The sequence below is a fragment of the Narcine bancroftii genome, chromosome 5 (genome assembly GCF_036971445.1).
Source record: "Narcine bancroftii isolate sNarBan1 chromosome 5, sNarBan1.hap1, whole genome shotgun sequence".
NCBI classification, from domain to species: Eukaryota; Metazoa; Chordata; class Chondrichthyes; order Torpediniformes; family Narcinidae; genus Narcine; species Narcine bancroftii.
In genome coordinates, this window is record NC_091473.1 from 94,236,295 (window position 1) to 94,255,569 (window position 19,275).

The 19,275-nt window shown below is 40.4% G+C and overlaps 1 protein-coding gene across 5 annotated transcripts in view; it reads left to right on the forward strand.

Annotated features, from left to right (window-relative positions):
• LOC138762747 (interleukin-12 receptor subunit beta-2-like) overlaps positions 1-19,275 on the forward strand; it is a 107,351-nt gene that overhangs the window by 39,042 nt on the left and 49,034 nt on the right. For all 5 annotated transcript variants that reach the window (XM_069936321.1, XM_069936322.1, XM_069936325.1 and 2 more), the window contains 2 exons: positions 3,307-3,389; positions 6,039-6,249. In XM_069936321.1, coding sequence (XP_069792422.1) covers positions 3,307-3,389; positions 6,039-6,249 — 294 coding nt within the window. The remainder of the gene's footprint in view (positions 1-3,306; positions 3,390-6,038; positions 6,250-19,275) is intronic.

Consider the following 19,275-nt stretch of genomic DNA (forward strand, 5'->3'; position numbering starts at 1 on the left):
GTTTTTTTTCTTCTGACAGTGGTATTGTAATTAACAGGTGTATATTGAATTTAAGCTACAGCTCTACCTGCTACGATGAGAATAACGAACATCAAAAACTCCGGAGCTGTTGAGGAATGATGGCTTCACCCAGATAAAAATTTTGGGATTTGAGTGACAAGGCAGTAGAGGCCTCTCTTGGACAATTTGCTGCTTTCCACCCTGAGGGAAATATCCGCTTTCCAAAATGTCCCTTATTTGTTATTAATTGATGATTCTCACTCAGAAGCCACAGGCTGCTGGAGCCAGAATCGGAAATGGTGCATTTGTGTAGAAAAGCAACTTTTTAGGTGAGACTAAGATAGATTGTTGAGGCAGAATGAAGTATTTGTTTGGCACCTACCATGATACAAACGAGGTCTTGGTATTGTCTGGACAAAGACTGAAAATCTAGATTTTCCGGATTAAATAAGAGTTGATGACAGAAATACTTACCCATTTTCTTGCATGATATTGGTTGAACAAACACTTCAAAGTTAAGAAATGATTGTGACCTTAAATAGTGTTATTATAGATCTGAACATCAAACAGTATAGCAAAGCTGAAGATACATAACCAACATTTTAGGCTTGAACTCTTCATCACACTGATCTTTGTTATATAAAGGACACTGTTTGAGCTGCTGTTTCTCCAGCATTGTGTTTTTACTTCAATCATGGTGTCTGCAGACTTGTTTTTTCAAAGTGTTTCGTTAGCCCCTTTCACACTAACACCTTATCCTAATAATTGATGGCCAAGCTACCAGTTAAGGCTCCAGTGTGAAAGCTAGGTAGGTAGTATCATCCCAGCATCTGATGATGCCTGCGTTCCGATTAGCCCAGCGTGAAAGGGACACCAAGTATCCTGGGACAAATTGGTGACATGCTGATGACGTTTTTGCATGTGCAGGAACATGAGGAAACAAAAGATTAAAAAGGAGGTATAAACTTTGTCAACCTATATAAACCTTTATAAATTTCTAAAGGACTGTGGGAAAATCGCTGCGGGAGAGAGAGAAAGCGAGTGAGTGATGGCAGATCTGCCCTCCCAGAATTCTGGGCAGTAGAGAACCACCTCCATGAAGGGTCCATGCATACAGCCATTTCCCTGCTGCACAGAATTCTGGGAGGGCAGGTCTACCATTGCTTTTTCCCACAGTCTGTATAAATTGTGCACTATGGCCCCTAGGATGCTCCTACTGTGTTTATAAAATGTGCAGTTATGATTATGGATAAATAATTTTGTTAAAATACAAGATCATAATGCATTGATTGGGATTTAGGGCAGGTCCACCACTGCTTGATGCACCACTCAGACATTACCGGTGGAGGATAGAATCCCCTATCCCAGGGATGTCTTGAGATGAGTGTGAAAGGATATGGAGAACCGGTTAACAGTGGTCAAGTGTGAAAGGCGAAGAAACCTCTGGCATTTTTAACTGGTTCACTGAACAGCCAATCCACTGGTTAACTAGTGTGACAAGAGCTAGCGATCCATTCAACATAATGACTCAACTGTTGCTTGTTTTCTTTTTTTTTAAACGCATTCATTATTTTATCTCTCCCTGTGAAAAACAATTATCTTTCATTAAACCCTTCAATATTCCCATATAGACTGAGCATCAATGTCTTTGAAGGATTTTGGTGGCAGCTCTGAGCTCACACCAATATTGTACCACCTTATGGCAGAGTTGTTATACTTCCCTATCCCAGCACAGTCTTGTAATAAATGTCCTTCTACATGTTACTCAAAAATGCTTGATATTGTTCCCTTCCCCACACCCCCCACACCCTACTTACTGGTCTATCACTACATTATTATTCAGAGTTATTTTAGGCATAGTGCAAATTATAGGATTCCCAAACTGGATGTTTGTTTGCCTTGTACTCATTGAGTGACTTTTTCTTCTTTCTAAAGAAAGTTGCTGGTTAACAGTGCTATTATTATTTGCTTTCATCTGAAATTTGTAGTCACCAATAAAGCATTAGAATCCCGGGACAAATTGGTTGCGACAATTTTACTGCCTGAAAGGAGTGAAAAAGAAAGTTTGATTTGTAATAAATCTATTATTTATTTCAGCTATTATTCATTATTGCAAAAGGGAATACGGAAACAAGGAATTCATAGATCTAGACAAGGATGGGAAACTGACTTGAATATTAGTATTGGGGAGAAAGATTGGTTGGAATTGTGTCACAATAGTATGAAAAAGAATAAATGTTAGATATAGATTGGTTCAATATAATTTTTTGCATCAATTATATCTTACTCCACAAAAATTAAAGGTTCAAATCAGATTTATCAGACAAATGTTTTAGGTGTAGTCAAGAGATAGGTACTTTCTTACACTCCATTTGGTCATGTTCAAAATTAAGACCTTTTTGGATGGACTTAGCAGTATTTTTAGAATGTTAAATTTCCTGAAGATCCAATGCTTTTCTTACTATGTAATCTATCTGGGATTAGGTCAAAATTAAAACCTAATAAGTTTCAAAAGGAATTTGTGAAAATTGCATTGGCAGTTGCAAGAAAATGCATAGCGGTGGTCATAGAAATCAGATTCAAATTTGGAAAGGGATAACTAGCTGAAATGTGTAGTTTTATGCCTCTTGAAAAAAATGTGTACAATTTAAGAAATAGATAGGACTTAAAATTTGGTGCACATACTCACATACTGTAGGCATTACATTATGAAATTATCCCCTAAACCTCAAAAACCTTATCAACATTGTACAGGCAAAATTTGATTGAATTTAGTGTAACTTTAGTAACCAGATGTACTTTCCTTTCTTCTTACTTTTCTTTTTTGTATCCCATTCTTTCCTTTTCTATATTTCTTTATTTTTTTATGTTCTTTGGGGTTATTATTTTGGGGGGAGGGTGTGGGAGGGGTTGGGGAGGGATAAAGTATTATGTATTACTGCTAGAGATGAATGAAAGACAATTCTGTATTTAGATATTAATACATATGAAATTGAAATAAAATATTTTTTGAAAGCACTAGAATCATGGCTTACAAATCCACTCATATTGGGTGCATTTGATCCTTGTCATCATTGAAAGAGATTTCTGTCCAGCAATCCCAATCCGTAAGTACTGCTTGTGCAAATATAGTGAGCGTCAATACAATCAGATTCACTGTGTGATTTACCTGCTAGAAGGCACATGAAATGGGCTGTACTGTGGCAGTGGAAGACAAGGGAGGAAAATGTTTAAGAAGCATTGTACAGTTATCACCAAATTGTGTTTCTGTTAAAAGCAAGAAACATTCTTAATGAATCTTTGCAGAGCCCATGGGAGTTGTAGATGCATGGAGTTTATGTGAGCCAATTGATCCAAACAAACATAGAAGAATAATCATCTACTGGAAGGTTTGTTGAACAATTCCTAGTGCTTTTCGTGAAATAATGTTAGGATTAGGGTATGTAATGATGAAGGAAATCATTTATCTCAAAATGCTTATTTGCTCATGGTATTTTTTTACACATACAGCCCAGTAACAGGCCTTTTTGGCCCACAAGCCCATGTCACCCAATTGCTCCCAATTAACCGACAACCCTGGTACGTTTTGAAATGTTGGAGAAAACTGCAGCACATGGAGGAAACCCACACAGACACAGGATGTTCAAACTCCTTACAGACGGCGCTGGATTCGAACCCCAGTCATTGGGCACTGTACAATGATCCAGTGAAACTGGATGCAGGGCATGTTAACTCTTATCTCTCTTTTTTCAACCTGCTTATTGAGTTTTATCAAAACATATTTACAAGAGGAGAGTTACATTACATTCATACATTTACAAGTGCATAAGTAAAAGAACATATGAGTATTTAACAAATATATATTAACCATAAATTTATTTTCTTCTTGAAAAAACTAAAAGAAAAAGGAAAGAGAGAAAAATATATTTTTATTACAAAATCACTTCTAACTAATCTTAAAAAAAATAAAAAGAAAAGAAAAAGGGATTGGGCAGTCCATTCTGAGTAAAGTAGGAAAACAAAGGGTTTCCTGGTTAAAACCAAATTTTCCATATTGAACGAGGATGGAATCCAGTATAAAATTATGATTATTCAACTATATGGAATCTGAAATCTGTTTATATTCATGTTCATCCAGATTCAGTTCCAAATTCTGGCTATTTTTGTTAGGCACTGAATCTGCCTCCACACTAAGCTTTAAATTATCTGCCATTTAGGAATAAGTGGTTATGGGTGTAGATCTGCTTGAGAAGAAATATATTGCAATTTGGTTTGGTATTAGTTTATTTCATCAAAATTTTCAGCCGCTGGATTGGTAAGAGGTTGGAGGTGATGGTTCACTGTGTCACTGAAAAAAGATTGCCTGTGAATCAAATGACTTTTAAGAGTTCCCCCTCTTGTGACAAGCTGTGTAATTACATGCTAACAACTGAATGTCAAATTTTATTTTGGATTTCATTTGTCCCTTTCTTAGTTCCACTGTGAGCTCAAAATTTTGTGGAAATTGAGAATGAGACATCTCTTCCACCACACCAATTTTTGTGCAACAAAACTAGAACCACAGAGTTTGCTGCTCTTCCCACTCCCACTCACATCTGGTTTGTGCTTTTTCATTTGTGGTTTTTATATGCAACTCTTTGAGTGCTATCAGAAACTTGCAGGGTCCTCACTAATTTGTATGGATCAGACTCGTCTGATGTCAACATATCTCAATTCTCATTTTGAGGTACTAGAGGGTGGCATGACAGCCATGAACACGCTGTCCATTTATCCCTCTTTTGTTACTTTTCAGAGTAGTGGCATGGCTGACTAGGCCTGCCATTATTACCCATTCTTAAAAATGATGGCAGTGAACTGTTGCCTTGATCTACCGCAGTCCTTCATTGCCATTGAGGAGAGAGACCCAACAATGATGAATGAAGAACATGTCAGGCTCATGTGTGACTTAGGAGGGGACTGAGTGTATGTTGCTCATAAAAGGGAAAAAGGCATGGACATTGATGTAAAAATGAAGATTGATATGATACTGTTGACTTCAAAAGAGATTCTGATTGGTTGTGTTCTAGGATGAGCCCACATGTCTTTCAGTATTGTTCCACCAATGAGCATTCCCAAATGTGTGAACAACTTTATACAAGACATAATTCGGGTGGCTCAGTTAGCGTAACGGTTAGCATGACACTATAACGATGCCCATGACCCGGGTTCAAATCTGACACTGTCTGTAAGAAGTTTGTATGTTCTCACCATGCCTGCATGGGTTTCCTCTGGATGATGCAGTTTCTTCCTACCTTCCAAAACAAATGGAGTTGTCGGCTAATTTGGGTATAAATGAGCGGCATGGGTTTAAATACTCTTAATTGAATTCTACTATGTCATAAATAAATTTTTTTAAACTAATTTTTGCCTCAAGGACAAGGTAAACAAAAAAATCTGTAGATGCTGGGGTCCAGTGCAGTACACAAAAGTGCTGGAGAAACTCACCAGGTCTCACAGCATCCTTAGGAAGTAAAATACAACCAACATTTCGGGTCTGAACTCTTCAAGATCATTTGTTTGGGTCTTCAGTCCAACTTCCTCACAGCCCAAATTAAAAATAATTACTTGAAAAGCCAACCTAGATTCTTTTAAAAGCTGCTGGTAATTCTTCCCTTACATGGTTAATTTTATAAATGGATCAATCAAACCATCAATTAAAGGAAAACTGCAGATGCAGAATTATGAAATTCCGATAAAGGGTCTTAAAGCTGAAAAGTTCCTCATTTTATGGATATTGCCTGACCTGTTGGTATTTCCAGCATTTTTCATTCAAACAATGGTAGTAATTTTCTTTTTCTTCTCTATCACAGGTAGAAATTTATCATTTACAGGAGTTTCTATGTGGATCTCATCAATTAAACTGTACACAGCAATTAGTGGTGGGAAGGAAAATTGTAGCACTGTTGTTCTACGAATGTAACCTTTGGTTCAGGAAGCAATAAGATACTTCATTGTTAAGAAATTTCTGCTGTATATTTACATTGTTTTCCTGTTCCTAGCCTCTCCGTCATCCTCAGGAAACCAGGGGAATTATTCTTGGTTATCATATTTACTATCAACAAAATGGACAGAATAAGACCATCCATTTGTGTAAAGCGTCAGATACCCGGTACAGCTGGCGAAAACCCAGGGAAGCAGGAACTATCTTTGTCACCGCATTTAACTCCAAAGGAAACTCTACACCCGCTGTGCTCCACATAGGAGAAGCAAGTAATTCCAATTTTTTACAGGGGACCTTTCTCTGTAACCAAGCACATCATTTATTTTTATTTACAGTTAAAACTACTTCAGAGCCTATTACACTTCCTGTCACAGGTTGGTGGCAGATTTGACTCCCACTCAGTTCTGAGAATAACCCACATTGAACAGGAAGGTGTTGACTTGTATAAGTACGAGAGCAAGGGTGAGGCAATATGTAGCATGTATTTGCAATTTTAAAAAGACAGTGGCAGGGATTAGCTCCTGCATCTAGTCCCTGAATGCCAAGCTAACAATTAGGAATGAAAGTAAAAAATAGAGAGCAATTTTCTGTATAACCCAATGAAATTATAAATAACTGTGATTATTTCACAGTTATTAATTCACAGTTATTGAATTATCTCTCAGTTACTGGAAATTTCAAATCCAGCATTGACTGTAACTCTGAGGAAACACAAAAGCTGCAGTGGCTGGAATCTTGAACAAAGAATTCCTGTGGGAACTGAACAGGTCAAACAGCATCCATGGGTAGAAATGGTCAGTCAAAGTTTCAGGTCCGAAACCTTTATCACTGTTATTTGGTTTAATTGATCTCTTACATGTCAACTATCTTTCATTCTAAACTTTTCACAAAGTGAACACCCATTGTTACTTCAAGAGGGCACCAATGAACAGGTCAAAACCACACTGTAACTGTCAGCAGAGAGACCAAAGAATGGTTGCAGCTGAATCGGGGCAGCACGGTGGGCGTAGCAGTTAGCACAACACCATTACAGCACCAGCAAAACAGAAAGGAGGAAGAAATTCTTTAGTCAGAGGGTTGTGGATCTGTGAAACTCACTGCTGCACACAGTACTGGAGACCAGATCACTTCAAGTATTTAAATAGGAAATGGATAAGTATCTCACGAGTGAGGGTATCAAAGGATATGAGGAAAAGGCTGGAAATTGGAACTAGGTGTGAGCATAGTTCAGCTTAGCGTAGAGTCACGGAACAGACTAGATGGGCCTTGAGGCCTGCATCTGTTCCTTTATCTTGTGATCTTGTGACTGGGGATTGAATCCCATTCTGATTCTAAGGAGTTTGTACGTTCTCCCTGTGTTGTGTGCTCCATTTTCCTCCTACCATTCAAAAATGTACCGAGGGTTGTAGGTTAATTGGGTGTAATTGGGCACAAGAGCCGAAAGGGCCTGTTACCGTGCTGTCTGTCTAAAAGAATTGCTTCCCTGATATGAAACAGAATTTTATTTGGCATTACGTAGAGTGTGCAGTTGGATTAAACTATAAGGAAGAGAAGACACCAGAGCTGCAGATGCTGGAACCTGGAGCAAAAACGAGCTGCTGGAGGAACTCAGTAGGTCAGGCAGCAGCTATGGAGGAAAAGGGACAGTCAACATTTCGGGTGAAAACCCTGCATCAGGACTGAGTGTAAAGGGGAGAGAGCCAGGATAAAGAGATGAGGAGGAAGAATGAGACAGTGTTAGCAAGTGATAGGTGGGTCCAGATGGAGGGATAGGTGGACTAATGGAGACTGATGTGTTACGAGCCCAGAGGACCCCTAAACCCAGCAGCAAGAGATTCACCGACAAATGGTTATTTAAACAAAAGTTGCTTTTAATTATCTTTAAACATGAAAACAAAATCACACTTTAACTTCTCACTATTGATTAACTAACCTAATTTAACCTCCTTCTAATTCTAAGTGCACATGTATGTAATGTGTGCGTAAGTTCAGAAAAGTTCTTTGATTCACAGTCCAATCTCACTTCTCATTCCTCCAAGTTTACTGGTTGCAGGCAATTCTTTTACTGTGCACAGAATTTAACATTTATAAAGTTCACCAGGCTTTGGTGCTTGAAAGGTAAATGGTTACCACTCAGGAAGGTTCTTGTCAGTTTTCAGAAAGAGATTTGTTGTTCCAGGACACCCACAACTGATTTACTTCCATCAGTCACTTCAGTGTCTTGCTGTCAAAACTTTCCCCCTCAGGGTTCTCCAGATGATAATCTCTTTCTTTCAGGTCACCACAGAGTTCCTTTTTGTTTCTCTTATTTCAAGTGAAACATTAGACAGCCAGTCCTCTCCTCTTGCATGAACTATAAGGGCTTTGACCAGGCTGAACTAAGCACTCACAACCTGTCTTCCAAATGGGGTTTTCCACAAGCTTGCCAGCTTGTCCTATTCCAGTCCCAGTTGCTGCTACTGACTGTAAAACTGTAGAACTGATTTGTGTGTGTGTGTGTCTCTCTCTCTCTCTCTCTCTCTCACACACACACACACACACACACACACACACACACACACACACACACACACACACACACACACACACACACACACAGAAAGCCTGTTTGACTCTCTCTGCTTGCAAAACCACATGACCCTCTTAGAACAGCAGGTTCCCCTCCAGACAGAATGCGGCTCTGACAAGCTCTTTCATCTGTCTTTTTTTAAACAACAATCCATTAGTGAAGTCTCTGGGGCACTCTCCAAAGCTTTTGCAAAGGCTCTGAGGCTGGCATGTCTAGCATTAGGAGAGCTCCAGTATTTTAAATAAGATCTGTTTTAAAGTGTTTGTATGTGACCTATACTAACAAACCATTTCCCAATTTAACTCCCAAAAACATAGCTACATATTGACACAGATGGGGGAGGGAATGGTGGAGATAGTGTCAGAGGCTGAGAGCTGATAAGGAGATTACAAAGGCCTACTTAGTAAGAAATCTGATAAGAAAGGAAAGCAATGAGTAGAACCAAATAAGGGATGGAAGGTAGGCAAATAGGAACAGTAGGGAGAGAGGACTGGGATCTTGTGGGCTGAATGTGTGGCTGATGCGTAGATAGATGGGCGTGGGGGAAAGAAACTGGGTAATAAGGATCTGGATGGAGGTGGAAAGGAGGAGGTGCCTGGGTGGATTAGAAGGAGAGAGAAAGGAACAGATAGGGTACGGGTTACCTGAAAATGTGGAAATCACTGTTCATACCACTGGGCGGCAAAGGTCAATGTAGGGAGAGGATTTTAAATGCAACTGGCGGAATAAAGGGAACATTCTTCTGTCACTCTCTGAGCTGTTGATGGCCTAAGAGTATTAATTTCTAACAATGAGTGTTTCATAGAATGTAGAACATAGAGCATTATAGCACAATACGGACCCTTCGGCCCATGAAGTTTTCCCTACTTCACACTTCATAACCCTCTGGTATTTGCTACTGTTGCCCCAGGAAAAATGTCTGGCTTGCATACCTCCATTAAGTCACCTCTCAATCTTTTCCACTTCAAAGAGAAAAGCCCGAGCTCTGTTAACCATGCCTCATATGACACCTTACCATTCTAGGCAACATCCTGATAAATCCCCTTTGCAGCCTCTTCAAAGCTTCCACACCTTTCCTGTAATGAGGTGACTAGAACTGAACACAATATTCCAAATGTGCTTTTATAGAGCTCCAAAATTACCTCATGGATCTTGAACTCCATATGCTGACTATTGAAGGCCAACATACCATAAGCCTTCTTAACTAACCAATGAATTTGTGCCTTCTTAACTAACCTATGAATCTGTGCAGCAAACTTGAAAGACCCTAAGGTCCCTCTGTTCTTCCACACCATTAAGAATCCTGCCATTAACCATGTACTCCACCTTAAAGTTTGACCGTCCAAAATGCATCACATCACACTGAACCCGACTGAACTCCATCTGCCACTTTTCCCCTAACTCTGAATCCTGTCTCTATCCTGTTATAACCTACAACCTTCAACACCATCCACAGCACCTTCAACCTTAGTGTCATCTGCAAACTCACTGACCCATCCCTCTACCTCTTTGTTCAAGAGAATTATAAAAATCACGAAGAGCAGAACTCCACCAGTCTCTGATCTCCAGGAAGAATACTACTACCCTCTGCTTTCTGCATATTTTAAATATGCTCAGCCAAAGTTCTATGGTTCCCATATCTCATTCTGAATGAGTCTACCATGGGGAACCTAGTCAAATCCTCACTGTAATCCATATACATCACATTTATCACCTTTCCTTCATCAATGTCTTTTATTACTTCCTCAAAAAACTCAATCATGACCATAAAGCACAACCTCCCCCTCTTAACGCTATGCTGAGTATCCCTGAGAATCCTATGCTTCTCGAAATGCTCGTAAATCCTGTCTCTAAGAATCCTCTCCAAAAGTGTGCCCACCACTGATGTTAGACTCACTGGTCTATAATGCCCAGGATTCTCCCTATTACTTATTTTAAGCAAGGGGACGACATTTGCTATTCTCCAATCTTCTAGTGCCTCTCATGTGGCCAGGGAGGATGAAGAGATCATTGCCAATGCTCTAGCAATTTCTTCCCTCTCTTCTTGTCATAACCTGGGGTATATCTCATCTGGTCCAGAGGATGTATCAATCCAAAGGTTTTTAAGAAGATCCAGTAGTTCCTCCTTCTTAACCTCAACATGGACCCAGTAGGCTGAGTAGGCTGAAGCCTAGGGGAGCAGAAGGTGAGGGGGTCTGATTAAACTGACTTAACAAAAACAATGAGGTTCAATATTCTCCTTCATCCTTTGTGTTTGTGTGATTTCATTAAAAATTGCAGGTAACCTCCCAACAGATAATTTCTGGGTGAGTGAGCTAGCCAGGCAATTTTTTTTCTGTTGTGCTAATGAAATCATCGAAGCATCAGAACTATTTATAAAGTATCAGAAATGGACCACATTGTTGCAGGTTGGAGAAGAGCGTGCATATATACAGGAGCATGGGAGGAATGGTGCACTGTAGATACAGTGTTGCAGGAACCCAATGGGATATTTGCGGCCCTTCCTCCCCGTGTCTACACCCGGGGCTGCGGCAGGTTTCCACAGTCGACCATCTGGCCTGAGTGGCAAAGTGACCTCTCCTTGCCTACTGGGGCAGGGGAATGGGGCTGGGGGACAGGGACCTCTTCCTTCCCAGTGGAACAGAGAAGGGCGAATGGCAACCTCCTTGCCCAGCAGGATGGGGGTGTAGTGATAGAGTGTTACCACCAAGAGGAGTCAGAGTGTTTAGCATCTGGGGATGCTGTTGCATCTTGGGTAGATTTAAGAAGGATACATCCAAATGAGGTCTGCATTGTATATGTTCTGTCCTTCATGCTGTTTGCTTAGTTAATAAAAAGATGTTTTAAAAAGAACCCAAGTTACTTTATTGTAATAGAAGAAACATCACATGGTACCAGGAGTGGAAGAAACAGTTCTGCTGTGTACAGGAGTGAAAGAAGAAAAAGAAACACACACTGTGCATAGTGAGTAACAATCAATATCATCATTGAAAATATGGAAAGTTTAAAAACTCATAATGCTTTAAAATGGACTGGAAATGTTGACCATAAGTGGAGGCTTTATAAATGAAGATCTATGCTGTACCTGCAAGCCATTGGAAATGATAGCAAACTGGATACACAGAAGATTGCATTCCTACTTACCATGGCGGGACCTCACACATTTGTTTTTGCCGAGGCAAAAGACCAGAGAAAATTTGACAAGGTTATCAAGATGTTTAATGAACACTGTTCATCAAAGAAAAACGAAACCTTTGAGAGGTACATGTTTTACTTGTGCATGCAGCTGGAGGGAGGGAGCTTTGCTACTTTCTTAAAAGACTTAAAAATTAAAAGCAAGAATATGCAATTTTGGATCGCTGCAAGATTCAATGATCCGTGATCAAATTCTGTTCGGAATTAATGATAAGAAAGTGAGAGGTTGCTGTGAGAGACAGAGCTTACCTTAGCTGGAGCTTTGAAGAGCTCTTGTCTGGCTTTTAGAAAGTTCGGTGATAGTGTAAAAGCCAGTGAAAATAAAGGCATGGTCATAGCCACAGTGTCTGGTCATACACACACACACAAAATGAGATACAGGAAACAACAAAAATATGGAGAGACAATGTGGCACTAAACATGTGCCAAAGCAATGCCCAGTCTATTGGAAAGTCTGTAACAAATGCAAAGGGCAGAATCACTAGGCAAAGCAATGCTTTTCCAAAGGCAAACTAAACAGAAGTAAAACTGTACACACTATAGAAGACACTGCTCTCAGTGATACACTTTTCGTGGGCATGGTGGTGCAGGAAGTGAACAGTGCTGAGCAAGATAAATGGACTGTGACATTGCATACAAATGGAACAAATAATTCTTTCAAGTTAGACACAGAGGCAAAGGTCAACTTGATCTCTGAGTGCAACATCAGGGAAATGATGGACAGAGCATTGACACAAACTCAAGGTGAAAATTAAAGATAAAGAGCACCACCTCAGGTTCATTGTAGTCCCAGATGGACATTATTCACTGCTTGGTGACAAAGCATGTGAAAACTTAAACCAAGTCAAGAGGGTGTATCACATTAACAGTGACACTACACGGAACAGCGGAGAAGAAATTCTGGATCAATTTCCAGACATCTTCAAGGGGTTTGGGGTTTAACCATTCACCTATAAGATACACTTAAAGGAGGATGCACACCCAGTAGTGCATGCCCTAAGGCAAGTTGCAGGGCCACTGAAAGAAAAGCTCAAGCAGGAACTTGACCAAATGACAGCACTAGATGTCATAAAGAAAGTGGAGGAACGCACAGAATGGGTGAATTCAATGGTGTGTGTCAAAAAGAAGAACAATGACCTACACGTGTGCATGGACCCAAAAGACTTGAATGCCAATATAAAGAGAGAACTCTTATCAGATTCCAACCAGGGATGAAATTACAAGTGAGATGGCTGGTGCAAAGTTTTTCACTAAATTGGATGAATCCCAGGGCTTCTGGCAAATAAAAAGGCACAAAATACTGGACATTTAATACACCATTTGGCCGATGCTCCTGTCTGAGGATGTCTTGGAATTTCCTCAGCTCCAGAAGTGTTCCAATGGACAATGGAGCACATCATGGAAGGCATAAATGGGGTATGTGTGTTCATGGATGACTTGATCCTATGGGGATCCACACAGGAACAACACAATGAGAAGCTCATCAAAGTGCTACAATGCATCCATAAATATGGATTAAAGTTAAACAGAGAAAAATATCAGTTTGGTGTGAAGGAAATCACCTTTCTGGGAGATAAGCTGTCAGAGGCAGGTGTGGAGCCAGACAAGAGCAAGGTGAAAGCAAGACCCACTGACAAAAAAGGCACATTGAGAGTGCTGGGAATGATCAGTTTCATTGGTAAATTCATACCAAACCTGCCTTCCAAAACAATGTACCGAAGGAAGTTATTACAGAACAAATGTGAATTCAAGTGGACAGCCAACCACAAGGAAGAATGGAGACTACTGAAGACCAATCGAACCACAGAACCAGTATTTTTGATGGTTTTTTAATGCATCCAAAAGATGAAAATATCCACAGATGCATCAAAAGATGGAATAGATGCAATACTACTTCAGGCTGTGGAAGAAGATTGGAGGCCAGTAGCTTACGCATCAAGGACAATGACAACATCTGAATGTCAATATGTGCAGATCAAGAAAGAGTGTCTAAGTCTGGTCTATAGACTCAAGAAATTCTTCAGCTATGTTTATGGTCTACCAACATTCATGGCAGAGACAGGCCACAAGCCATTAATAGACATAAACAAGAAAAATTTAAGTCAAATGTCACCATGAATCCAAAGACTGATGATGAAACTACGTTATGACTTTGAATTGGTGTATTGGTGTACACACCAGGGAAACTTATTGAGTTAGCTGATGCATTTTTTCTCTGGAGCGTAGAAGATTGAGAGGGGACTTTATAGAGGTGTTTAAGATTTTAAAAGGGACAGACAGAGTAAATGTGGATAGGCTTTTTCAATTAAGAAAGGGGGAGATTCAAACTAGAGGACATGGTTTAAGGTTGAAGGGGGAAAATTATAAGGGGAACATGAGGGGAAATTTCTTTACGCAGAGGGTGGTGGGGATGTGGAATGAGCTTCTGACAGACGTGGTCGAGGCGGGATCATTGGTTACATTTAAGGAAAGACTGGATCGTTACATGGATAGGAGGGGACTAGAGGGATATGGACCGGGTGCTGGTCAGTGGGACTAGGAGGGTGGGGATTTGCTACGGCATGGACTAGTAGGGCCGAACTGGCCTGTTCTGTGCTGTAAGTGGTTATATGGTTATTATCCAAGGCAACGACGTAGAGTGAAGCACCCAATGAAAGTTCCACAGAGACAGATGTGAATCTCCCCATGAATCTGATCACTGAATCTCTTCCCATATCTGACATGAAATCCAAGCAGATCGCAGCTGAAACAGAAAAGGACACAGTTCTACAGAAGATCATCAAGAATCTGAATGAAGAATGGTTGTTTCATCTTATATTCGTATGTGAAGACCTCGCTTGCCATGCCATGTCTGGAGAATATGGCTTTCATACCTGTTATTACAGCATCTGCAGTGGTGGTGTTCAGTTTACACACCTCTGGATACAGGGAGTAATAATCTGTGACTACCAGATAGTCCTTCCCTTGACATTCGAATAGGTCAGTGCCTACCTTCTGGTAAGGGCTGTGTGGTGCTGGGTATGGATTTAGTGGTTCTGCAGGATTGCTTGCTTGATATTTCCAGCATATTGCACAGTTTGACACTTCATTTGTTATATCATTGTTGATTCTTGGCCAGTACATCACCTCTCGTGTGCTTTTCTTACACTTTTCGATTTCGAGATGTCCTCCATGAATCCTTTTTAGTATCTCTTTTCTCAGACTCTTTGGGATAAGGATTTTACTTCCTCTGTTGATGATCTCTTCAATCACTAATAGTTCCGCCCTACAGTTCCAGTACTCTGCAACGTCAGGTGAGCAGTTCTACTTCATGTTAGGCCATCCATCCAAAATGTTTTTCCTCAGTTGTCTTAGTGTTTCATCTTTGTTTGTCTCTGACTTTATGAGCTCCATTTTTGCATCTGATATTTGCAGTGCACTTGTGATCATGTCACGAACGCATTCATGTCTTCATCCATTTTGGTGCTTGCTGGCTCTCTCATGTCAACAGCTCTAGACAACATGTCTGCTGTGTACATCAGCTTATCTGGAGTGTTTGCCACATTCAGTGTATAGCATTGCAGCCTAATCATCATTCTTTATATTCTAAGTGGATATTCATTTAATGGCTTTTGGAACAATGCAATCAAGGGCTTATGGTCAGTCTCTACACAGATTGCTTGTCCTGACATAAACTGATGAAATTTTTCACTGGTGTATGTGATGCTGAGCAGCTCCTTTTCAATTTGAGTGCAACACGTCTTCATGTTGGTCATTGAGTGTGATGCATACACAGTGGGTTGCCAGACATCATATTTTTGCAGAAGAGCTGCACCGTCCCCACTATGTGATGTGTCTGATGATATCTTGATGGGTCTCGCTGGGTCGTAAAACCTCAGAACTGGTTCCTCTGTGAGTTGTTTCTTTAGTTCAATCCATGGGTTTTCATCTTCATGATTCCACTCACTAACTTCTGTTAGTCTTCTCAATGGAGCCTTCTTTTCTGAGAGGTTGGATATGAATTTACCTATATATTTGACCATTCCATTAAACCTCTGTTCATCATTTCTGTATTGTGGTCTTGGTATGTTCCCAATGGCGGACCCCTTTCTGGGATCTGGTCTGATGCCCTCACTGCCAATAATATCTCCTACAAATGTTAGTTCTGGCATTTCTCTTGATTCAGCTTCAAGTTTGCTTTCATTGTTGCTTCCAGCACTTTCTTTAGTCTCTCATCATGCTTCATACTATGATGTCATTGAGCTATCAACTCCGTACAGATGCTCATGGACCATGTGGATAGTTTTGTGATACACTTCAGGAGCTGAGGCAATTCTGAATGGTCACCTTAGGAATTTGTATCTGCCAAATGGACTGTAGATCATGCGCAGTCTAATTTCAACTGCCAAATTCTTGATGATGCATCTAACTTGTTGAAAAACTTTGCATTTGCAAACTGTGACATGATTTCTTCATGTGTTGGAAGTTTAAAGTGTTCTCTCTTTATTGTTCAGTTTAGATCTCTTGGATCCAGACAAATTCTAAGCTTTCCATGCTTTTTGTCTACAACAAAGAGTGAACTCACCCATTCCATTGAGTCACGTACAGGCTTTCCATCCTGTCCAACTCTGTCTTTAGCTGCTTTTGAAGCACAAATGGAACTTTTCTGCATGGATGTATTATCAGTGCCACACATTTATCCACTCTGATCGTGTGTTCTCCTGGAAGGCAGCCTAGACCCTGAATTGGATCTTTCATGAGTTCATCATAGACTGTCTCTCCTTTGCTTTCCACAACAAGGACTCTTTTTACCAGGTTCATTTTCTCATAGGCTGTTAAACCTAGTATGGCCTGCACATCTTTTGGTACCATGATGAATGCTAGCATGTGCTCTTTGTCCTTGAGTTTCACTTTGACCATTGTAGAGCTCGTCGAAAGAACCAAAGACTTGTTGATCCAAACCAAGGCTTTTATTAGCAAAAGACAGGAGCTCTTCACAGGTGGCTGACCAGTCCGGAATGATTCGATCCGACCTGGCTAGGGACATAACCCTTTAAGGCCCAGACAGTAGGTGTGGCTAAGTTCTCAGCCAATCGCTGTGCACTAGTAAATCAATACCTGAATATCCTGCCATCCTCACTTTTGTTCCATACATCTTTGGTCACGGTCTAATCTTAAAATCAGTCTCTGATATTACATTAATTTGTGCTCCAGTTTCCAATTTAATCTCAACATCCAGTCTCTGTTTTCTTTCTTGTTTTCAGTCACAACATCTACATAGAATTCCTCTATCTCCCTTTCATCTAATGCATTGAACCTTGCTTTGTTGCACTTTGTCCCAACAGCAACAGGCATAATGGTTGCTTTTGTTGCACATATAGCATATTTTACCATATGCTGGACATTTTTTTGGTAGGTGTTGTGTACTGCATCGACGACATGGCTTTTGATTGTCCCTTTCATTTTTGTTCACTGGCCATGTCTCTCTTTCTACTTTGTCATGCTTTTTGTTAAATGATTTATGTTTGTTCTTGCTCACTGCATCTACATTACAGCTAGTTTCACTGAAGAGCTCTTTTGGCTGCGTTTTTAAAGTTCCTGCAGCTCTACAGAGTGCTATGGCTTTTTACAGGTCTAGATTTTGCTCTCTTAACAGTCTTTCCCTTGTGGAATACCACACAAAAGTCAGTCTTTTATCAGCAAGCTGGTCAGTCCACCAAATTCACACATGTTGCTTCTGTTTCTCAATTCAGTCACATACTGATCAATACTTTCTTCTGTTTTCTGGGCACATGTGAACAATCTGTACCTCTCAAACATCATGTTACATTTAGGTATGCAGAATGCCTCAAACTGTTCCATTATTTTTTTCCAGTTTCATTTTATCTCCTTCAGCAGCAAATGTGAAGTTATTATACACCTCCAGGGCTTCATCACCTATGACATGTAAGAAAACTGATGCTTTCAATGTATCACTTTTCTCATCATCTCTGACTGCCACTAAATACAATCCAAAATGCTGTTTAAATCTGTTCCAATTTTCAGCCACATTACCTGTTAGCTGAAGTTTCGCTGGTGGATGTAATCCTTGCATTTTTCACTTTGTTAGTTTCTCTTCACTGATCATTGTAATAGAAGAAACAACACAGGGGTAATGGCGACCTCTCCCTGAAAAGTGGGACAGGGACAGGGACCTCTCCCTTCCCACCGGGACGGGGGATGGCGACCCCTCCCTGCCCAGTGGGATGGGGGATGCAACCTCTCCCTGCCCAATGGGACAAGGGATGGGGGACATTACCTGTCCCTGCCTAGTGGTACAGGGGCTGGGGCTGGGAGGGTCAGTGACCTCTCCCTGCCCAGCAGGACGGCGGGCAGTCCAATCGCTTTAACATTTTGTTGAAATTGGCTGGGTCAGCAAAAAAAGGTAGCACGTCAAATTAATTGTTGAATTAAAATAATATTAAACTAAATTAGTGATTTCTCTTCAAATAATACAACTAAAGGTGATAGCCATTTGTTGAACTTTAATATGTCTACGTTTTTAATCATCGTTGTACTGTGATTTTGCATAATCAAGTTTTATTTATAAATGAAAGCCTAATTTGTTACTTCACTACAGGGATATTTGGTCTCTTATTACTCATGCGAGAGTTGTAAAAAAAAACATGTAATATATAAATTGTTCTGAATGAAATCTCAGCAAAATGAAAGGGAGAAGCCAAACTCACATTTGTAAATTGAATTGTAAAATCTCAAAGCTGGAGGAACTCAACCAGTCTCACAGTGTCTGTAAGAGTTAAAGATATATTACTGACATTTTGGGTGGGCCTGGCCCTTCTTCAAGGTATCTTTACCTCCTGTGGAAGCTGAGACCGGAAGGGTTCCTCCAGCATTTCTGTGTTTTACCACAGTCACAGCGTTAGATGAAGGGTGGTGGCCATGGGGTAGGGGGGCAAGGTCAGGAGGGGAGTCCTTACTAAAGTTAATCTGCCACTGCATGGTCTAACACATTCACTTATTCGATACTGATCTCACATTGGCCAAGATCCTCTCTGGTGAACACTGAAGCAAAGTATTCATTTTGGTCCTCTCCTATCTCCTCTGCTTCCAGGCACATCTTGATTCTTTATACTTAAGTGGCCTTACCTTCTCTCTAGTCATCCTTCTGTTCACACCTCAGAGTTTTCTTTAATCCTATTGCCAAGGCCTTCTTGTGTCCCATTTTAGCTCTCCTGTCCTTCCTTAAGTCCCTTCTTGACTACGATATTATTCTCATGTCCTTCCTGTCTTTTGCTTCCTTAACCTTATGTATGTTTACTTCTTCACCTTAACTCACCTTTTTGTCAACACCTGTTCCCTTATCCTACCATCTTTTTCCTGTCTCAGTGGGACAAACCTGACCAGGTTCATTTCCCAGTACTAGATCCAATATGGCCTCTCCTCTAGTTGGCTTGTCCTCATACTGTGTCAGGAATCCTTCTTGGACACACCTGATAAATTCTGCCCCATCTGTCTATCTTGCAGAGACAATGTGCCAGTCAATATTAGGGAA